This window comes from Nanorana parkeri, unplaced genomic scaffold (assembly GCF_000935625.1).
Source record: "Nanorana parkeri isolate BGI_ZX_2015 unplaced genomic scaffold, ASM93562v1 scaffold54, whole genome shotgun sequence".
Lineage (NCBI taxonomy): Eukaryota > Metazoa > Chordata > Amphibia > Anura > Dicroglossidae > Nanorana > Nanorana parkeri.
In genome coordinates, this window is record NW_017306322.1 from 2443904 (window position 1) to 2457918 (window position 14015).

General features: G+C 43.3%; 1 protein-coding gene across 3 annotated transcripts in view; it reads right to left on the reverse strand.

Moving 5' to 3' along the window:
* NMU (neuromedin U) overlaps positions 1-6693 on the reverse strand; it is a 39257-nt gene extending 32564 nt beyond the window's left edge. For all 3 annotated transcript variants that reach the window (XM_018575822.1, XM_018575829.1, XM_018575815.1), the window contains exon 1: positions 6468-6693. In XM_018575822.1, coding sequence (XP_018431324.1) covers positions 6468-6627 — 160 coding nt within the window. In that variant the 5' untranslated portion in view covers positions 6628-6693. The remainder of the gene's footprint in view (positions 1-6467) is intronic.
* Between the last annotated feature and the right edge of the window lie 7322 nt (positions 6694-14015).

Sequence of the window (14015 nt, forward strand, 5' to 3'; positions counted from 1 at the left end):
ATATAATTATCAGAATTTAAAGGTAAAGTCCAGTGAAAATTCAATGTGGAATTGTAGCATAGAGAGAGAGCAGCTCTTGCCATAATTTGCAATCATGCATAGCATACTTATGGCAGGCTTGCCTCTGGGTTTACCCTCCTCCAGGGCTCACAGCTCCATACTGCTTGTTGTTGCCACCGCTGCCATCTTCCCCGCCCCTTCTTCCAAAGCGGAACGTATTGTTACCTGTTCATAAAGCAAGCTCTTTGAGTGACTTAGCACCCCCTACCCCATCCTGTTTGCATTTTTTCCTGGTCTCATCACTACATTTCGATTAGTTAGGGAGGGATTAATGATCAATGCATTACCAAAGTTAAACTGAGGATTGTTTTCACAATGGAGCTGTTTTCAGCAGCTGGAGAGGTAAGTATAAATTTTATTTTACAGGGTGAGCTCTTTTCAGCAAGTTTAGTAAAACTTTAAAATTTTAAAAATGCCTCCCAAACCTCTTGCAAAAAGATCCAGGCTGGCTGCTATACTCACCTGATGTCCAGCGCCGTTCCCTGCAGACTCACCAATACAGCAACGCAGTACTGCTCCACTTCTGGATTGAATGACACCTAACTTCATTCAACACACTTCCTTTGAGCCTAGGGTGGCAAGGCTCTCCCCACTCTGGGCTCAGAAAGATACTGCAGGGGATGGCACCACGCCATTCACTGTTCTGCTGAGCTGTGGCATGTATTATCCTGGAAACGATTGTGTACCTATTTGTCTTAATTTGTTTTTGATGACTGCATTTCAATATTAATATGAAGTCAATACAGATTTTATGTTATGGTATGGTATAGTATTGGGTATGGCATTAGTTAGACCTATTTCTAATCATAACTCTCAAGCAAGCAGAAACTACATTTATCCGGAAATCCATCAATCCCTGTAGATAACGGATAACGAGTAGTTTACTGTATGTTGATTTTTGCTGGGAAAACATGGATAAAAAGACTAGAATTGGTTTAGATTGCAATGAAGAGAACATACGTTTTACAACAGCTTAAAATCCCCATAGTAATGACATCTGAGCAGACAGACCTTGCTTGTAATTGCCGAACCTCACTAGTTTAAAATCAATGTAAAATTATGTGGCAATTCACCACTTAGGCCCAAGCATTGCATACAGGGATGGGAGTAAATGCCTCCCCTAGCCAGAAGCACCAATCATTTCCTAAGGCATTCAATAGAGCAACAAAATAGTGGAGAAGCACAGCGAGGGTGAGTATCTGTGGCATTGCCCTTCAAGTGTACCTGTCACTTTACCCTGAATAGACAAAGTAAAATATTCTCTTTAATACTGCAAATGATTAGAGAAGAGCTGCACTGATGGACTGCTGGACAGTTAAAGACAGTTAGTACCTCTTAAAATAATCCTCAGATTTAAAAGGTGAACATTCTAAATCTCAGTACTGAACAAACCAGTGCCATGACAAAGTTATAAATTTACTTCTATCTTTTTGTTTTTGATTTATTTTTAAGAACAGGTGTTGTTCAGCTTTTTGCCCTTATTGTAACATTTGTCTGAGCTTTTGTACCCTAAAACTAGAGAAGTTGAAGAACATTGAAGTCAATAGCACCGCAGCAACTCCCCGCCCGGAGTGTGATTGGACGCATGGCAAAACATTGCCTGCGCTCCAGTCCAGTGCAAACGCAAAAAAATGCTGCATGCGATTACTGTGCGTTCCAGCATCTACCACTCTGCAACGCACTGCAATTGGTGTGAACTGGCCCTAAGTAAACCTGTCCTAAAATAAATATTGGGACTGGCAATGTTGATCTGAAAAATCAATAAGCCTAAAGCACCACTGGCTTTAAAGACACAGCTCACCTTTTAGAAAAAAATAAAAAATTAGCATTTACTATTTTTTTGCATTGGAGAAACCCAAGCATTGCTACTGGGATCAGTGGATTGCAGATGCAATGCTCTGGCTCCTGCAGACTCTTCCTTCCATCCATGCCCATACCTCAATACAGACATTCAGTAACATGGACAGGAGGAAGAATGAATGGACTACAAGTGCAGCAAAGTCACCGTACTTATATGTCATTGAGATCTAGAACTCCCTCTGCTGCAGTGGCTGATTGGACTTGCAGTTTCCCCATTCACAGATCCTGTCAAAAGATCAAATCTTCTCTTCAGAGAAGGCATCTATGCCTGCTTGTATTTTCAGTTCAAATACTGTGAAGTTACACATAAGACATAAAAATCCATTTCAATGCAGACATTTAAAAAAAATAACCAAACAGGTATCATGCAAGTTGCGGAAAACAGACGCATAAGTAATTCCATTTCTGTCTGGTGCCTAAAAACTATGCCGTTGTTGTTCTGTACATGTGAATGTAATTTATAATCCGTTTCATTTCATATGCCATTTTCAATAGAGCTACAATGGTATCCCTGGTTGTTTAACACGCCATATAAAACCTCCCCAAAATAATGTGGCACAGGATATGCAATAGCAGTAAAATTCCTGGCGATGTAAAAGTCTACCCACACAAACATGTACTCACACACAATGCCCCTAATAATCTCATTTACTCAGCTGCCAGTTCCTACTTTCTGTAATGCATAGCATTTTAACGAGCAGTATTTGGAGGAAACCAAATTATGAGAACAGACAGGAAAGAGGAATTCTCCATGTGTCTATTGCAAGGTCAACGGGATGGGCAAAGAGTCAGGAAAGCCAGTGACAAACAACCAGGACACAAAGCAGCCGCCATGCAAAAGAGGCATCCATAAAACAAGGCAGCATGACACCAGTACATATGTGGAGGAGGCTGTAAACCTAACTATAGAGCACAATAAAATCATCAGAAATGAAAACACACTGGTATCATGGACTGCAGACTTATAAGACAGTGAGAAGTAAATCATTCCTTATTTATAATGACCTATAAACTAGAACAAGCAAACAATTATACCTAGAGATTCTGCCAAATTTACAAACCGCGTCAGTAAGTTGCCAACACACAATATGTAGTATATTTTTATACACAACTAATCCCTGTTACATTACTGAATTTCCCACAATGATAGTATCGTGTAACTGTATGCATCAGCTAGGGATACACCGATACTTTTCAGATACCAGTGCCGATACTTGGCATTTCCATGAGGACTACCGGGGTTGCAGCGGTTGCAGCTGGGACCTGGCTCTGGCTCTCCACCTCTGTCCTGAAATCATTAGTCTGTATTGTTTTAGAAAAACTGTCACATGACAATAAACAAAAATGTATCAGTACTTGTAAGTACTTGGGCAAGTATCAGTACTTGTACTTGCAAAAATGGTATCTGTGCATCCCTTTATATATATTTATAAAGACAAAATCATACATTAAAACAGAGATGTACAAATCCCAGGAGCTCCGTGTGCTCCTTACAAATGACAGCTGCCTACTAACTTTTTAATTTTTTCTCTAGTCTAGTCTTGGAGCTCGAAAAGTATCTGTACTTGTACTGAGTACAGTACTTGGTATCGGTGCATCCCTAGCATCACCCCTTTGTAGGAGATGGTTCAGTCATCATATTGTATATTAACAAGTTCCTATGGTGGGTGATAGGACCAATGCCCATATAGGTTGGCATAATACCATAGAGAGCTGGATGACAAATGACTCTGCATTGTTTTAGAGGCAACAACCCAGGGGTAGAAGTCTGTCTAATCCAGGAGCGAGCAGGATTTGTTTCCACTGACATCAACTAGAGAAAACTTCAAAATTTAGGCGCCAGCTGTCATTTTTATGGAGCAGTGGTGACTTGGCTCCTGGGATTTGTCCAGCCATGCAACAGGCAATACATATTCAGTTTGGTGTCTTGTTTCCATGTTATAAAGACTGCTGATACTCAAATACATGAAAATAATAATACATGAAATGTAATACTTCTTTACAGACATGGAACTTTATGGACTGCTTCAATCGTCCTACATTTTATAGATTGCCCAAACGTTTCTTTACAGTGGGACAACCCGGTGTGAGCTGGCACTATCACCAGACACAAAAGTACCAAGTGCGTCATTTATAAAAGTTGTGCCCAACGTATCGCTGGGTGGTTTCCATTCGCATGGCACTAGTGCTCCAAGATGGCGCTAAGGAGTATAGGAAATTCTTATACTTGTCAGCACTCTCTAGGGGCACAACATCTGCCCAGCCTAATGAACTTTTTGTGCTAGTCTAATGGACAAATATTTCTAATTATGCTTAAAAAGAGCTCTGAATACACAAATCTTGCACTGATGTTCTGACATTCACAATGTGTTCCTTTTTTTTTAGTTTTAGAATGGTTTAGGCTTCCTTCACATCTTTGCAATGGCACACACTATTACATTTTGCAATATTAGGTGCGCTGCAGTGCCAATATTTCTTAATGGTACCCCAAGGCACCCAGCCATCGTTGTATTACACCACATGGCAACCTATTACCATGTGATGTGGTGCAATACGATTTAAGAAAACAAAAAGGGTACACTCACTCCTTCCAATGCAATTCAGCTGCGATAGCAAATTAATGGGCTTCCCTACCACAGTGCACCGCAACACACCCTGCAGCACCTCTACAATTTGCCTGCGCTTCCTGTCCCAGAGATACAACAAGAAGTTAGAGAAAATCTCCCAAAGTGGGGGGAAAACCCCCTTAGGCAGTTGTCTACATTGGAAGATTCCCCTTACCTCTTGTTCTGGGGGCAACACTAAAATTTTGGATTTACCCTCACTCTCTTTCTCAGTGACAATGGTCACCCATTACAAATAATCCCCAAATACACATTAACACTGGACATTTTCACTAAAGGTAAATAGCTGGCTCACAGCAAGCAGCAACATGTTGGTGGGTAACCTCTGAAGACAGTCCCAGAATGGTCTGTAGAATGTCATCTATATAATATCTTTTCAGAAGCCATCTGGTTCCAGGCAATCTGCCGACATTAGGGTTCCCCAAAAAGCTGAACACAGACTTGCAGGTGTATTTAATATGGCAAAGAGCAATAAGCCATAACTCAGAGCAACCAATCAAAATATTTCTTTCACCAGTTGCTTAGAGTTACAGCACATCATACACCATCACTTCCCTGTACACTGCATTGTAACCATCATCAGGAGAAAATGTCCTATCACATCTACACTTTCAAACCAACCAGTTGCATGAGACTGGTTGCTGTAGACCAAGGGCAACCTCAGCACTCTTGCTGTCATAGAACTACAAGTCCCATGAGGGACTGTAAGACTCTGACAGCCATAGCCATGACTCCCAGAGGCAGAGGCATGGTGAGATTTGTAGATTCTGCGCAGTTGGGGTGCCAAGGTTGCCTACCCCTGCTGTAGACAACAGCCTAAGTTATGTTTGACTAGATGTCAACACCCAAAAAAAGAAATATTATACAGTGCATCCTTAGTGGATAACCACATTCTGATACCCTTGTATCTGTATTATATATACTAGTAGATTTAAAGTGACACGAAACTCAGAAGTGAAATCTTAAAGTGCATTCAATTACCTTAACTATTAACAAAAATGTATCTTATTTGTGTATCACTCAGCTGTAGATCCTCAAATCATCTCTGAATTGGTGCTGACACTGTCCTTCTTTCTAGAGGGTGGCTACTTTGGTTCCCCCCACCGCTCCAAGCTCGCTCCCATGATGGACTACAATCTCATGTTTACTTTACTAATTTGTATTGAGATTGTTGTCTATCACAGGAGTGAGCTTGGAGCGGTGGGGGGAACCAAAGTAGCCACCCTCTAGAAAGAAGGACAGGGTCAGCACCAATTCAGAGATGATTTGAGGATCTACAGCTGAGTGATACACAAATAAGATACATTTGTGTTAATAGTTAAGGTACTTGGATGCATTTTTGAGATTTAACTCCTGAGTTTAGTGTCGCTTAAACATTCTTTGGGATGACCACTGATTCAGATATTATATTTCATGAAGATTTTTCTTTCTATGACTAGATCTAAAAAAACAAACTTCCCATTCTCAAATAAACTTTTATAGCTCTTCAGTGGTTGAGAATGTACAGCAATCAGCAAGGATAGGACTTGTGAACGTACATGTGGAAATCTCACATCTTCACAACCTTATTAAATACAAGGATTAAAAGATAGAAGGTTAAGCCTGAAAGCTGAGTGATCATGCTGAGATCTGTAGTTCCACAGGTCACCTGAACACTATATGTCCCCCAAAGTAATGCAAATAAAAAAAGAATGTTATAAAATGGTTACAAGATATAAAAATAAGTAAATATTACATGATTGCCTTTTCCTTGTATCTATTCTTGCTATGGTAAAAAGTTTCCAAGAAAAGTGTACTGAGTGCAGTGAGTGAAGCCAGGGGTGCAGGGGTGACTGTGCTCTGAAAGTGAAGATCCCCGATCTTACTAGGAGATCAGAGGACCTGAAGTGGATCGGAGACATGCAGAATTGGGGGTGTCCTTACCTTGGCAGATGCTGCTCCATGAAGCCAGCATGATGAGAAGCACGATGAGCCCATAAGGTGGCTGCCACCTGAAGTTGCAGTGCTGGTACCTGCCCTGCGTTCTCTCTTCATTGCTGTTCTGCATTGTTATCTGCTTGTCGCAGCTTCTGGGGCTCGGCATCACTTCGTATTCTGCTCGGACAGCACACAGATCCTGATGGCAGCTCCCAGCTTTGTCTGCGCTGCTCCGCTGCGCACCTTTATAGCGGACGCCGGGGGCTGATGCAGCCAGAGAATCGCGCTGAGCACTACGATCACTGACGTCATCAGCCGGTGTGTCCCCGCCCAGTGCATCACACACTCACCCCAGCATTCATCAGCGGGACCCGTCTTCCCTCCAATGCTAAAAATACCCAGGCATTTACTTTCCCGCGTTGGGTGAAGTAACTTTTGGAAAGTAGGTTTGGAAGCCATGCACTGTTCTTGGCATATAGTAATATGGGACTGATTTACTAAAGTGTAGCAGACCCTAAACCCTACTCCACGGAACTCATGGGGTCTGCTTTACTAAGGGCTGATTCGCACCTAAGTGGCGCGCACACTGTCACGCAGCGCACCTAACATGTGGTTCTCTGCGGTTGACTTACATTTGAATGCAGAGGCATATCCACAACAAATTGGGCTCCTGGCCACCAGTGACATCACAGATTACCAGGAGCTGGGCAGGACACCAGCCAGAGCATCCCAGGTTGCTAAGAGCTGGGCAGATATGTAAGGGCCATACACATCTCCCCACCTGTCACGTAGCAACCTCTGGGTGCTCTGGCTGGCATTACGCCCGCATGGGAGGCATGGACCTCTCCCAGCCGCTCTGGTTGCTTAGAGTCAGGCGGGGAGATGTGTATGGCTCTTACACATCTCCCCGCCCAGCTCTTAACAGCCTGGGACACTCTGGCCATTGTCCCGTCCAGCTCCTGGCAACCAGTGATGTCACTGGGAGCTGGACGGGACGCCGGCCTGAGTGTCTCTGATTGCTATGAGCCAGGCGGGGAGATATGAGCGGGAGAGGAGTGGGGAAATAAAAAAGTCAGCTGTTTCTGTGGGTTGGTGAACTTTCTCTGACGCACGGAGTGGTGCCTCCTCTTCATGTGGCACCCTGGGTATGTGCCATGCACTGCATATGCCACTGTTTGAATGGCATGTCAATGCACCTCCCGGCTGCTGTGCGTTGTGGCACAATGTGAGGCACTGCCATACTATGATTAGTGCAACGCTTAGGGGTGAACCAGCCCTTAAGGCAAATAGGCAGTTCACATTGTAAGGGAATTTGCACTTTGCATAGGGAATTTCCTGTTAGCTTAGTGAATGAGGTGAAGCTCGGCTGGTTTCCATCATCCAGTCATGTCCAAAAAAATACAGTTTTTTCGTTTTCTTGCACATGATTGGGTATTCTTTGCAAAGTGAAATTTCACTTGCAGAGTGCGAATTCCCTTGCAAAGTGAACAGCCTATTTGCCTTTGGAAAATCAACCTCTATATTTCTGGCACATCAGTTGCATTTTCTGTACTTGTTTAAAGGAGTGAAATATGGGGAAATATCCATGAGATATGCAAAATACAGTGGCGTCACAAGGGGGGTGTGGTACGCACCCAGGTGACACCATTGGAGGGGTGACACCAAAATGACTGATAGTCATTTTAGTGTCACCCCCTCTGAAAAGTTGGGCACTCGGTCATGGGCCGAGAGCTCGACAGTGTCAGGAGAGAGGAGAGTCCCTTCTTCACACCAGAGCCCCATTTTCACATCAGAGCCCCCTTTTTCTTCAGGAGCCCCCTTCACATCAAAGCCCCGTGTTTCACATTAGAGCCCCCTCTTTCACATCAGAGTCCCCCCTTCACATCAGCACCCCCCCCTTCACATCAGGTGCACCCCTTCACATCAGAGGCCTCCCTTAACATGAAGGTGTGCTACCTTCGTATCAAAAGCCCCCTTTCACATTAGGAGCCCAATTCACATCATAGTCCCTCTTTTATATTAGAGTCCCCCCCCCCCTTTTACTTTAGTGTTCCCCGTTCAGATCAGAATCCCCAGTCACACCAGAGAAGCCACAGTGGTGGCACCATGGCAGAGGCAGTAGGTGAAGCAGGCTTGGATGGAGAATGCTTTAATATAGGAAAGAAAGATTGAGAAAAAATGCAGCCATCAAAGACTGGTAAGCAATATTTGTTCCTGGGTTTAGATACAGGCTGTACACGTAGGAACGTTAACAGAGAACTATGGGGTTAGGGCTTTTCCCCATAGTTCTCCTTAGGGTAACGGGAGGACACAAACTAGCGTCCTCCCGTCACCCTAAGCTCAGTATACCGCGAGCTACAGCTCGCGGTATACTGAGACGCCACAGTATACCGCGAGCTACTGCGAGCGGTATACTGAGGCGCCACAGCTGAAGCGGATCCCGACAATTATGTCTGGATCCGCCCAGCTGCGTGAGTGACAGCTGGCTCTGCCTATCTAGAGGTAGAGCCAGCTGTACCCTCCCCCGTCCGATCCGCCAGTCAGCGCTGGCAGATCGGGGAGGGGGGAATCCAGCCCCTCCCCTGTCACGGCAGAGAGCTGTGACAGGATCGAGAGGTGAGCGAACGCCGGTATGTGTTCGCTCACTTCCTGATCTACTGAGCCGACCTGTGACAGTCTCATTGTCACAGGTCGGCTAGAACTATGAGGTAAGTGAAAATCACTCACCTCATAGTTCTCCTTTAATATAGTATATAAAATGAACTGTGATTACTGTAAAAATATACCATTATATGCTAGAAAAAAATATGCATTTTATTTTTATTTTCCCTCACACATGATTGGGTATTGAAAGTGAATGCAGGTCCATCTCATTTACTAGCATTTACTTTGCAAATGAACAGCCTTTGGTCAATCAACCCTAATGTCTGCTGTTTTCCTAATGTACGAAAAAGACATATGCACCATGGCTATTGGGGACAGGGTGTGCCAAGAGGCTTGCAAGTTATGGAGCCCATAGTGTTCTTTTAAGTCTTCTTGTAAGATGTCCTTGTAGACATAGCACAATAGCATGCAATGCCAGGCTGTGGCTATCAAAGTCAGCAGAATACTCTCATACATTAAAAATGGTATTTGTTCAGGGGATAAATCAGTTACCTCTTTACAAATACTAGTTTAGCTTCATCTTGAGTATGCAGTAGTTCTGGTCACCATCAACAAGAAGGATGTCCTTAAATTAGAAAGAGTTGAGCTAAGAAGAACAATTAAGTAAACTACACTTATTCACCTTAGAGAAGAGGTGTTTAAGATTAGAGGAAAGGTGGTTTAATCTGAAATTGCACTGGAGATTCTTTATGGTTAGAGCAGCAAAAATGTGGAACTGCCTTACACAGGTAATGGTATCAGCTAGGAGTGTTGACAACTTCAAGAAACTTTTAGATGTTTTCCTCAACACCTTGTTGGAAAGAACATCCAGTGACATACTTTATCAACAAACAACCCCCTGCAGTGGGGATCTATTTATTAGTGGAAAGTGAGTTGCATGTCCTCTGGTTTCCTTCCACTCTCCAAAGACATGCTGAAAGGTAATTGGCTCCTGTTTAAATTAGCCTTCGTATGTATGCATGTGAAATAGGGACCTTAGATTGTTAGCTCCTTGAGAGCAGGGACTGATGTGAATGTGCCACTATGTAAAGCGCTGCGTAAACTATTGTATATAAATACCGGTAATAAATAAATCTTGCCATTTCTTACAGCTAAATGCAGGCACCGACAAATGACAATCTTCGGAACTGTCGGTTGCCTCATGTTCCTCTGATACAATACCAAAATTGAATCAATTCACCTATTTTAGAGTGGCACATTCTGGTAATGTTATATGACTGACCCTTGTTTATTAATTTGTAATAGTGATTTATCTACTTCAGTGTTAAAACTGAACCCCAGTCAAAAATAAGAAGATACAAATAAACAGCCCATTTAATGATGATATAGAAAAAAAAACTGTTTTAGCTGCAATATTCAGCTTGAATACAGACACTTACCCTGCATCACATATTTTCTGGCACTAGATGTCATCAGTCTGATGACCAGCATCATTAAACTTACTTACTCTGAACCCAATTCATCCTGCATCCACCCCAACATTTTAGCGCCTTCTCTGGGGGTAGTACTACATTTATTTATATGTCTGTGAAGGTTATCATTCATCCAGGTTATGGTATATCTGTAAAAGCTGGTTGGACGACCAGTGAAGCGTCTTCAAGAAAAATGCAGCAAGTCCAGTTGCTTTGACTTATTGTTTTACAGATGTACATTTATTTATAAATTTTTCATAAATGTACAAAAGACAAGTAGAACAGTTGACTTTGTTATTTAAATAGATCATTCACGCTAGCCTGCATCCTAAATCTAAGTGCTGAACTAAACTGAGTGCTAAGTGAGGTCCTATGGATGGGTGGTTGGATGCGCTGTCTACTTTTTTCTAACTTTATTTGGAGTGTACAAAGTGTACACTGCATTAAAGTGACATTAAAGGCAAAACATTTTTTCCCTCCCCCAATGTTAATGTCAGCACTTACCTTAAATGATTTCTCTTAATCCGATCTTTTTTCCTGATGTTTTCATCTGTCCCTCCAGCGGTGCGGTGGCTCTCCGATCCAACGCTGACTCCTCTGTCCTTGCAGGCACTTCCGATCCAGCGGTGTCTGCATGTGGGTGGACGCGTCCATAGACTTACCTTGCGTCTCTGCTCGTCTCCCGTCTGAAAATCCGAACTGCGCATGCGCCCGCCCCAAGATGCTTTGCGGCCGCCCGAGCAGTTTAGTTTTCTCGGATGGGAGCGCGCAGCGCAGACGGGGTAAGTGTAAACTGCTGTTAAAGCGGGTTTAAAAAAAAACCAAACAACTTTTTGTCTATATCTACTGCTTGCTAGCCGTAGATATAGGCAAAAAAACGGGAGGGTTTAGAAACCCTTTAAGGCCTCTGCACAGCCATGCTGTGCAATCTGGATGATAAATAGGAGCAAAGGGAAGAAGTCCAATTTTAACAAATGAATCCTCCCCAGGCATGTGAGCAATAGCCCTCTCCAATTCTTCAAGTCTGTAATTAGTTCCACAATCTGATGGAGTGTTTTTGCACTTGATTAACAGCAGATGGAAAAGGAAATAAGACTTCCTCTTGACCTGCTCACAGCATCCCTGCAGGTAGTATATTTGGTGCAAACATCTATAATGGACAAATGAGTAATCCAGCTTGCAGAGCACTCTTTATTTTCTTAAAAACGAAGTTAATATCAAGGAACAATAGAAACAAATGTGCGGTACATCTCTGCAATACATGCACATTTGTTTCATCCTACAGACCCTACAAGGATGGAAAAACAGATGTTGATCTGCCAGGAATGCTCTCAGCTCCTAAGCCCTGTTGTGGCCGGGCTGATAACACACAGGATTTTTGTGAACTGAGTTTTGTCAGCCCTGCCCAGCTCTTTATGCTAAACTACTCAGACCTGCCTACCCTCGCATCTTCACAACATAAAGAATAATTATTCTGTAGTCCAAGTTAAGAACTAGGAGGACAGAGGCCAACTCTGAAGTCCTGACAAGATCAACAGGTTTTTTTGTTGCACTTTTTAAACGTATCTAACAAGACACTTTCAATGGCAAGCAAAACAAAGAAATTCATTGTAAAGTTGCCCATACACCTTACGATAATCGTATGCGATCGACTTTTTGTACGACAATCGTAAGGTGTATGTGTAGTGCCCGACCGACAGTACTGTACAATCGTACGACTTTTGACGTTCAAGCATGTTTGAAAAGTTTGGTCGATCGTACGATTTTCTCATTGTTGTTGGCGTTTTCGTCCGTCAAAAGTCGTACGATTAACACTGCTCATGCGCAGATGAAATTACGTGCGGTCGATTACCGCAATTCGTCCAGGTGTTTTTTTTAAACTACCGCTTAGCCAACCTTGCGATAATCGGGGCAGGATGGGGCCGCCGTACGACAATCGTACGACGGATCGATCATCGGACGAAAAGTTTTGTCCGATAATCGTAAAGTGTATGGGCACCTTAAGCGTTTACATACATGTTAAGATCTTTATTGTGAAAATTATATCAAATGATATCAAGCTGACATGGCAAACCAAGTGAGGTTTATTCCTGCGTGCAACATGATATCTCAAGGCATATGGGGCTGTCATAACTTTAGTTGGTGAAGACAAGACTGTAGGTATCTAGGTAACTGTGTACCCAGCTATTTAATGTTTTTTTTGCAGAAATGAAAGGGTTTTTTTTTAATTTAAGAACTATTGAGGGTAGGCAGTTGAAATAGTATTAAACTCTCAAATGTTTTTCTATAATGAATCCAGATGAAACAATTATACATTACCCAGTTAAATATTTCTTAATTTTTTTTGCTCAAAGACTTACAGTCATCAGATTTCCAAATAGCTGGCTCCAACCCTCACCACCCAGCTTACCTGAACTTCCTGTCCGGTCCAAGATTACAAGGAACCAATTATTCTCCAGCAGATGTCCATCTACCTGCTAGAAGGGAGAAGAAAGGCAGAAGGAGGAGTGGGATATGGGGAGCAGGGGGGGAGTGGTTTGCCTTGCTGTGTCTGAGTGCTTGTGAAGACACACACAGTTTACTAGCACACACAAGGTTGACTCCATAGGACCCTGCAAGGGAAAGTAGCCACCTTAAAACCCAATATCAGGACCAGTGCTCAGAGGACCAACTGATTCTACAGGAAAATAAAGGAGAATGCCATCTATGGGGACAAACAGTCTATGGGTTTTGTTACCATCTGAACCCATGTATGTCATGGTTTTTCGTTAAGGCCCCATTCACACGTAGCGACATACCTTTTGCAGCGGCCGGGATACCGCGACTTTCGGGGCGACGTTCCAGCGACAATCCAGCGACGGTAGCGCGACCTTCTCCGTCGGGCTCCATTAGAAAAAAGCAAAATCCGCCGACCTGTATAAGCGAGGTAAGGAGGTAAGACAGCTCCATTGAATATCATTAGCAGGCGACTTCTCGCGATATCGCGCGGCAAAAATGCACGATATCGCGGCGTAAATCGTGCGATAAATCGCTACGTGTGAATGGGACCTAAGGCCCCATTCACACTGAGCGATTCGCAAATCGCGCGTTTGTCGCGCGATTTGCATTTTGCGCGATATCGTGCAAATGCTTGCATTGAGCAAGCTAGAATCGCGGCAAAATCCGCTCCAAAAAGGGTCCTGCTGTAGCGACACACGACCCGTGACAGCGACGGACAGAGCCCCATTGCCATGCATTGGAGAGCGATATCGCACGGTAAATAGCCGCGATATCACGGGAATTACCCCGCTATAAATCGCTCAGTGTGAATGGGGCCTTACAGATAAGTAGGTAGACAGGGAAAGGCTGCTGGTTGCCATTTGGGATTATGATAGTGGATGATATGACCCCATTAGCCAGGCAATGAGTACAGAGAGCCTATCTAAGCCAGCACTTTGTGCGCACAATCCAAAATTGTATAGTGTTTTTAGCATAAAGA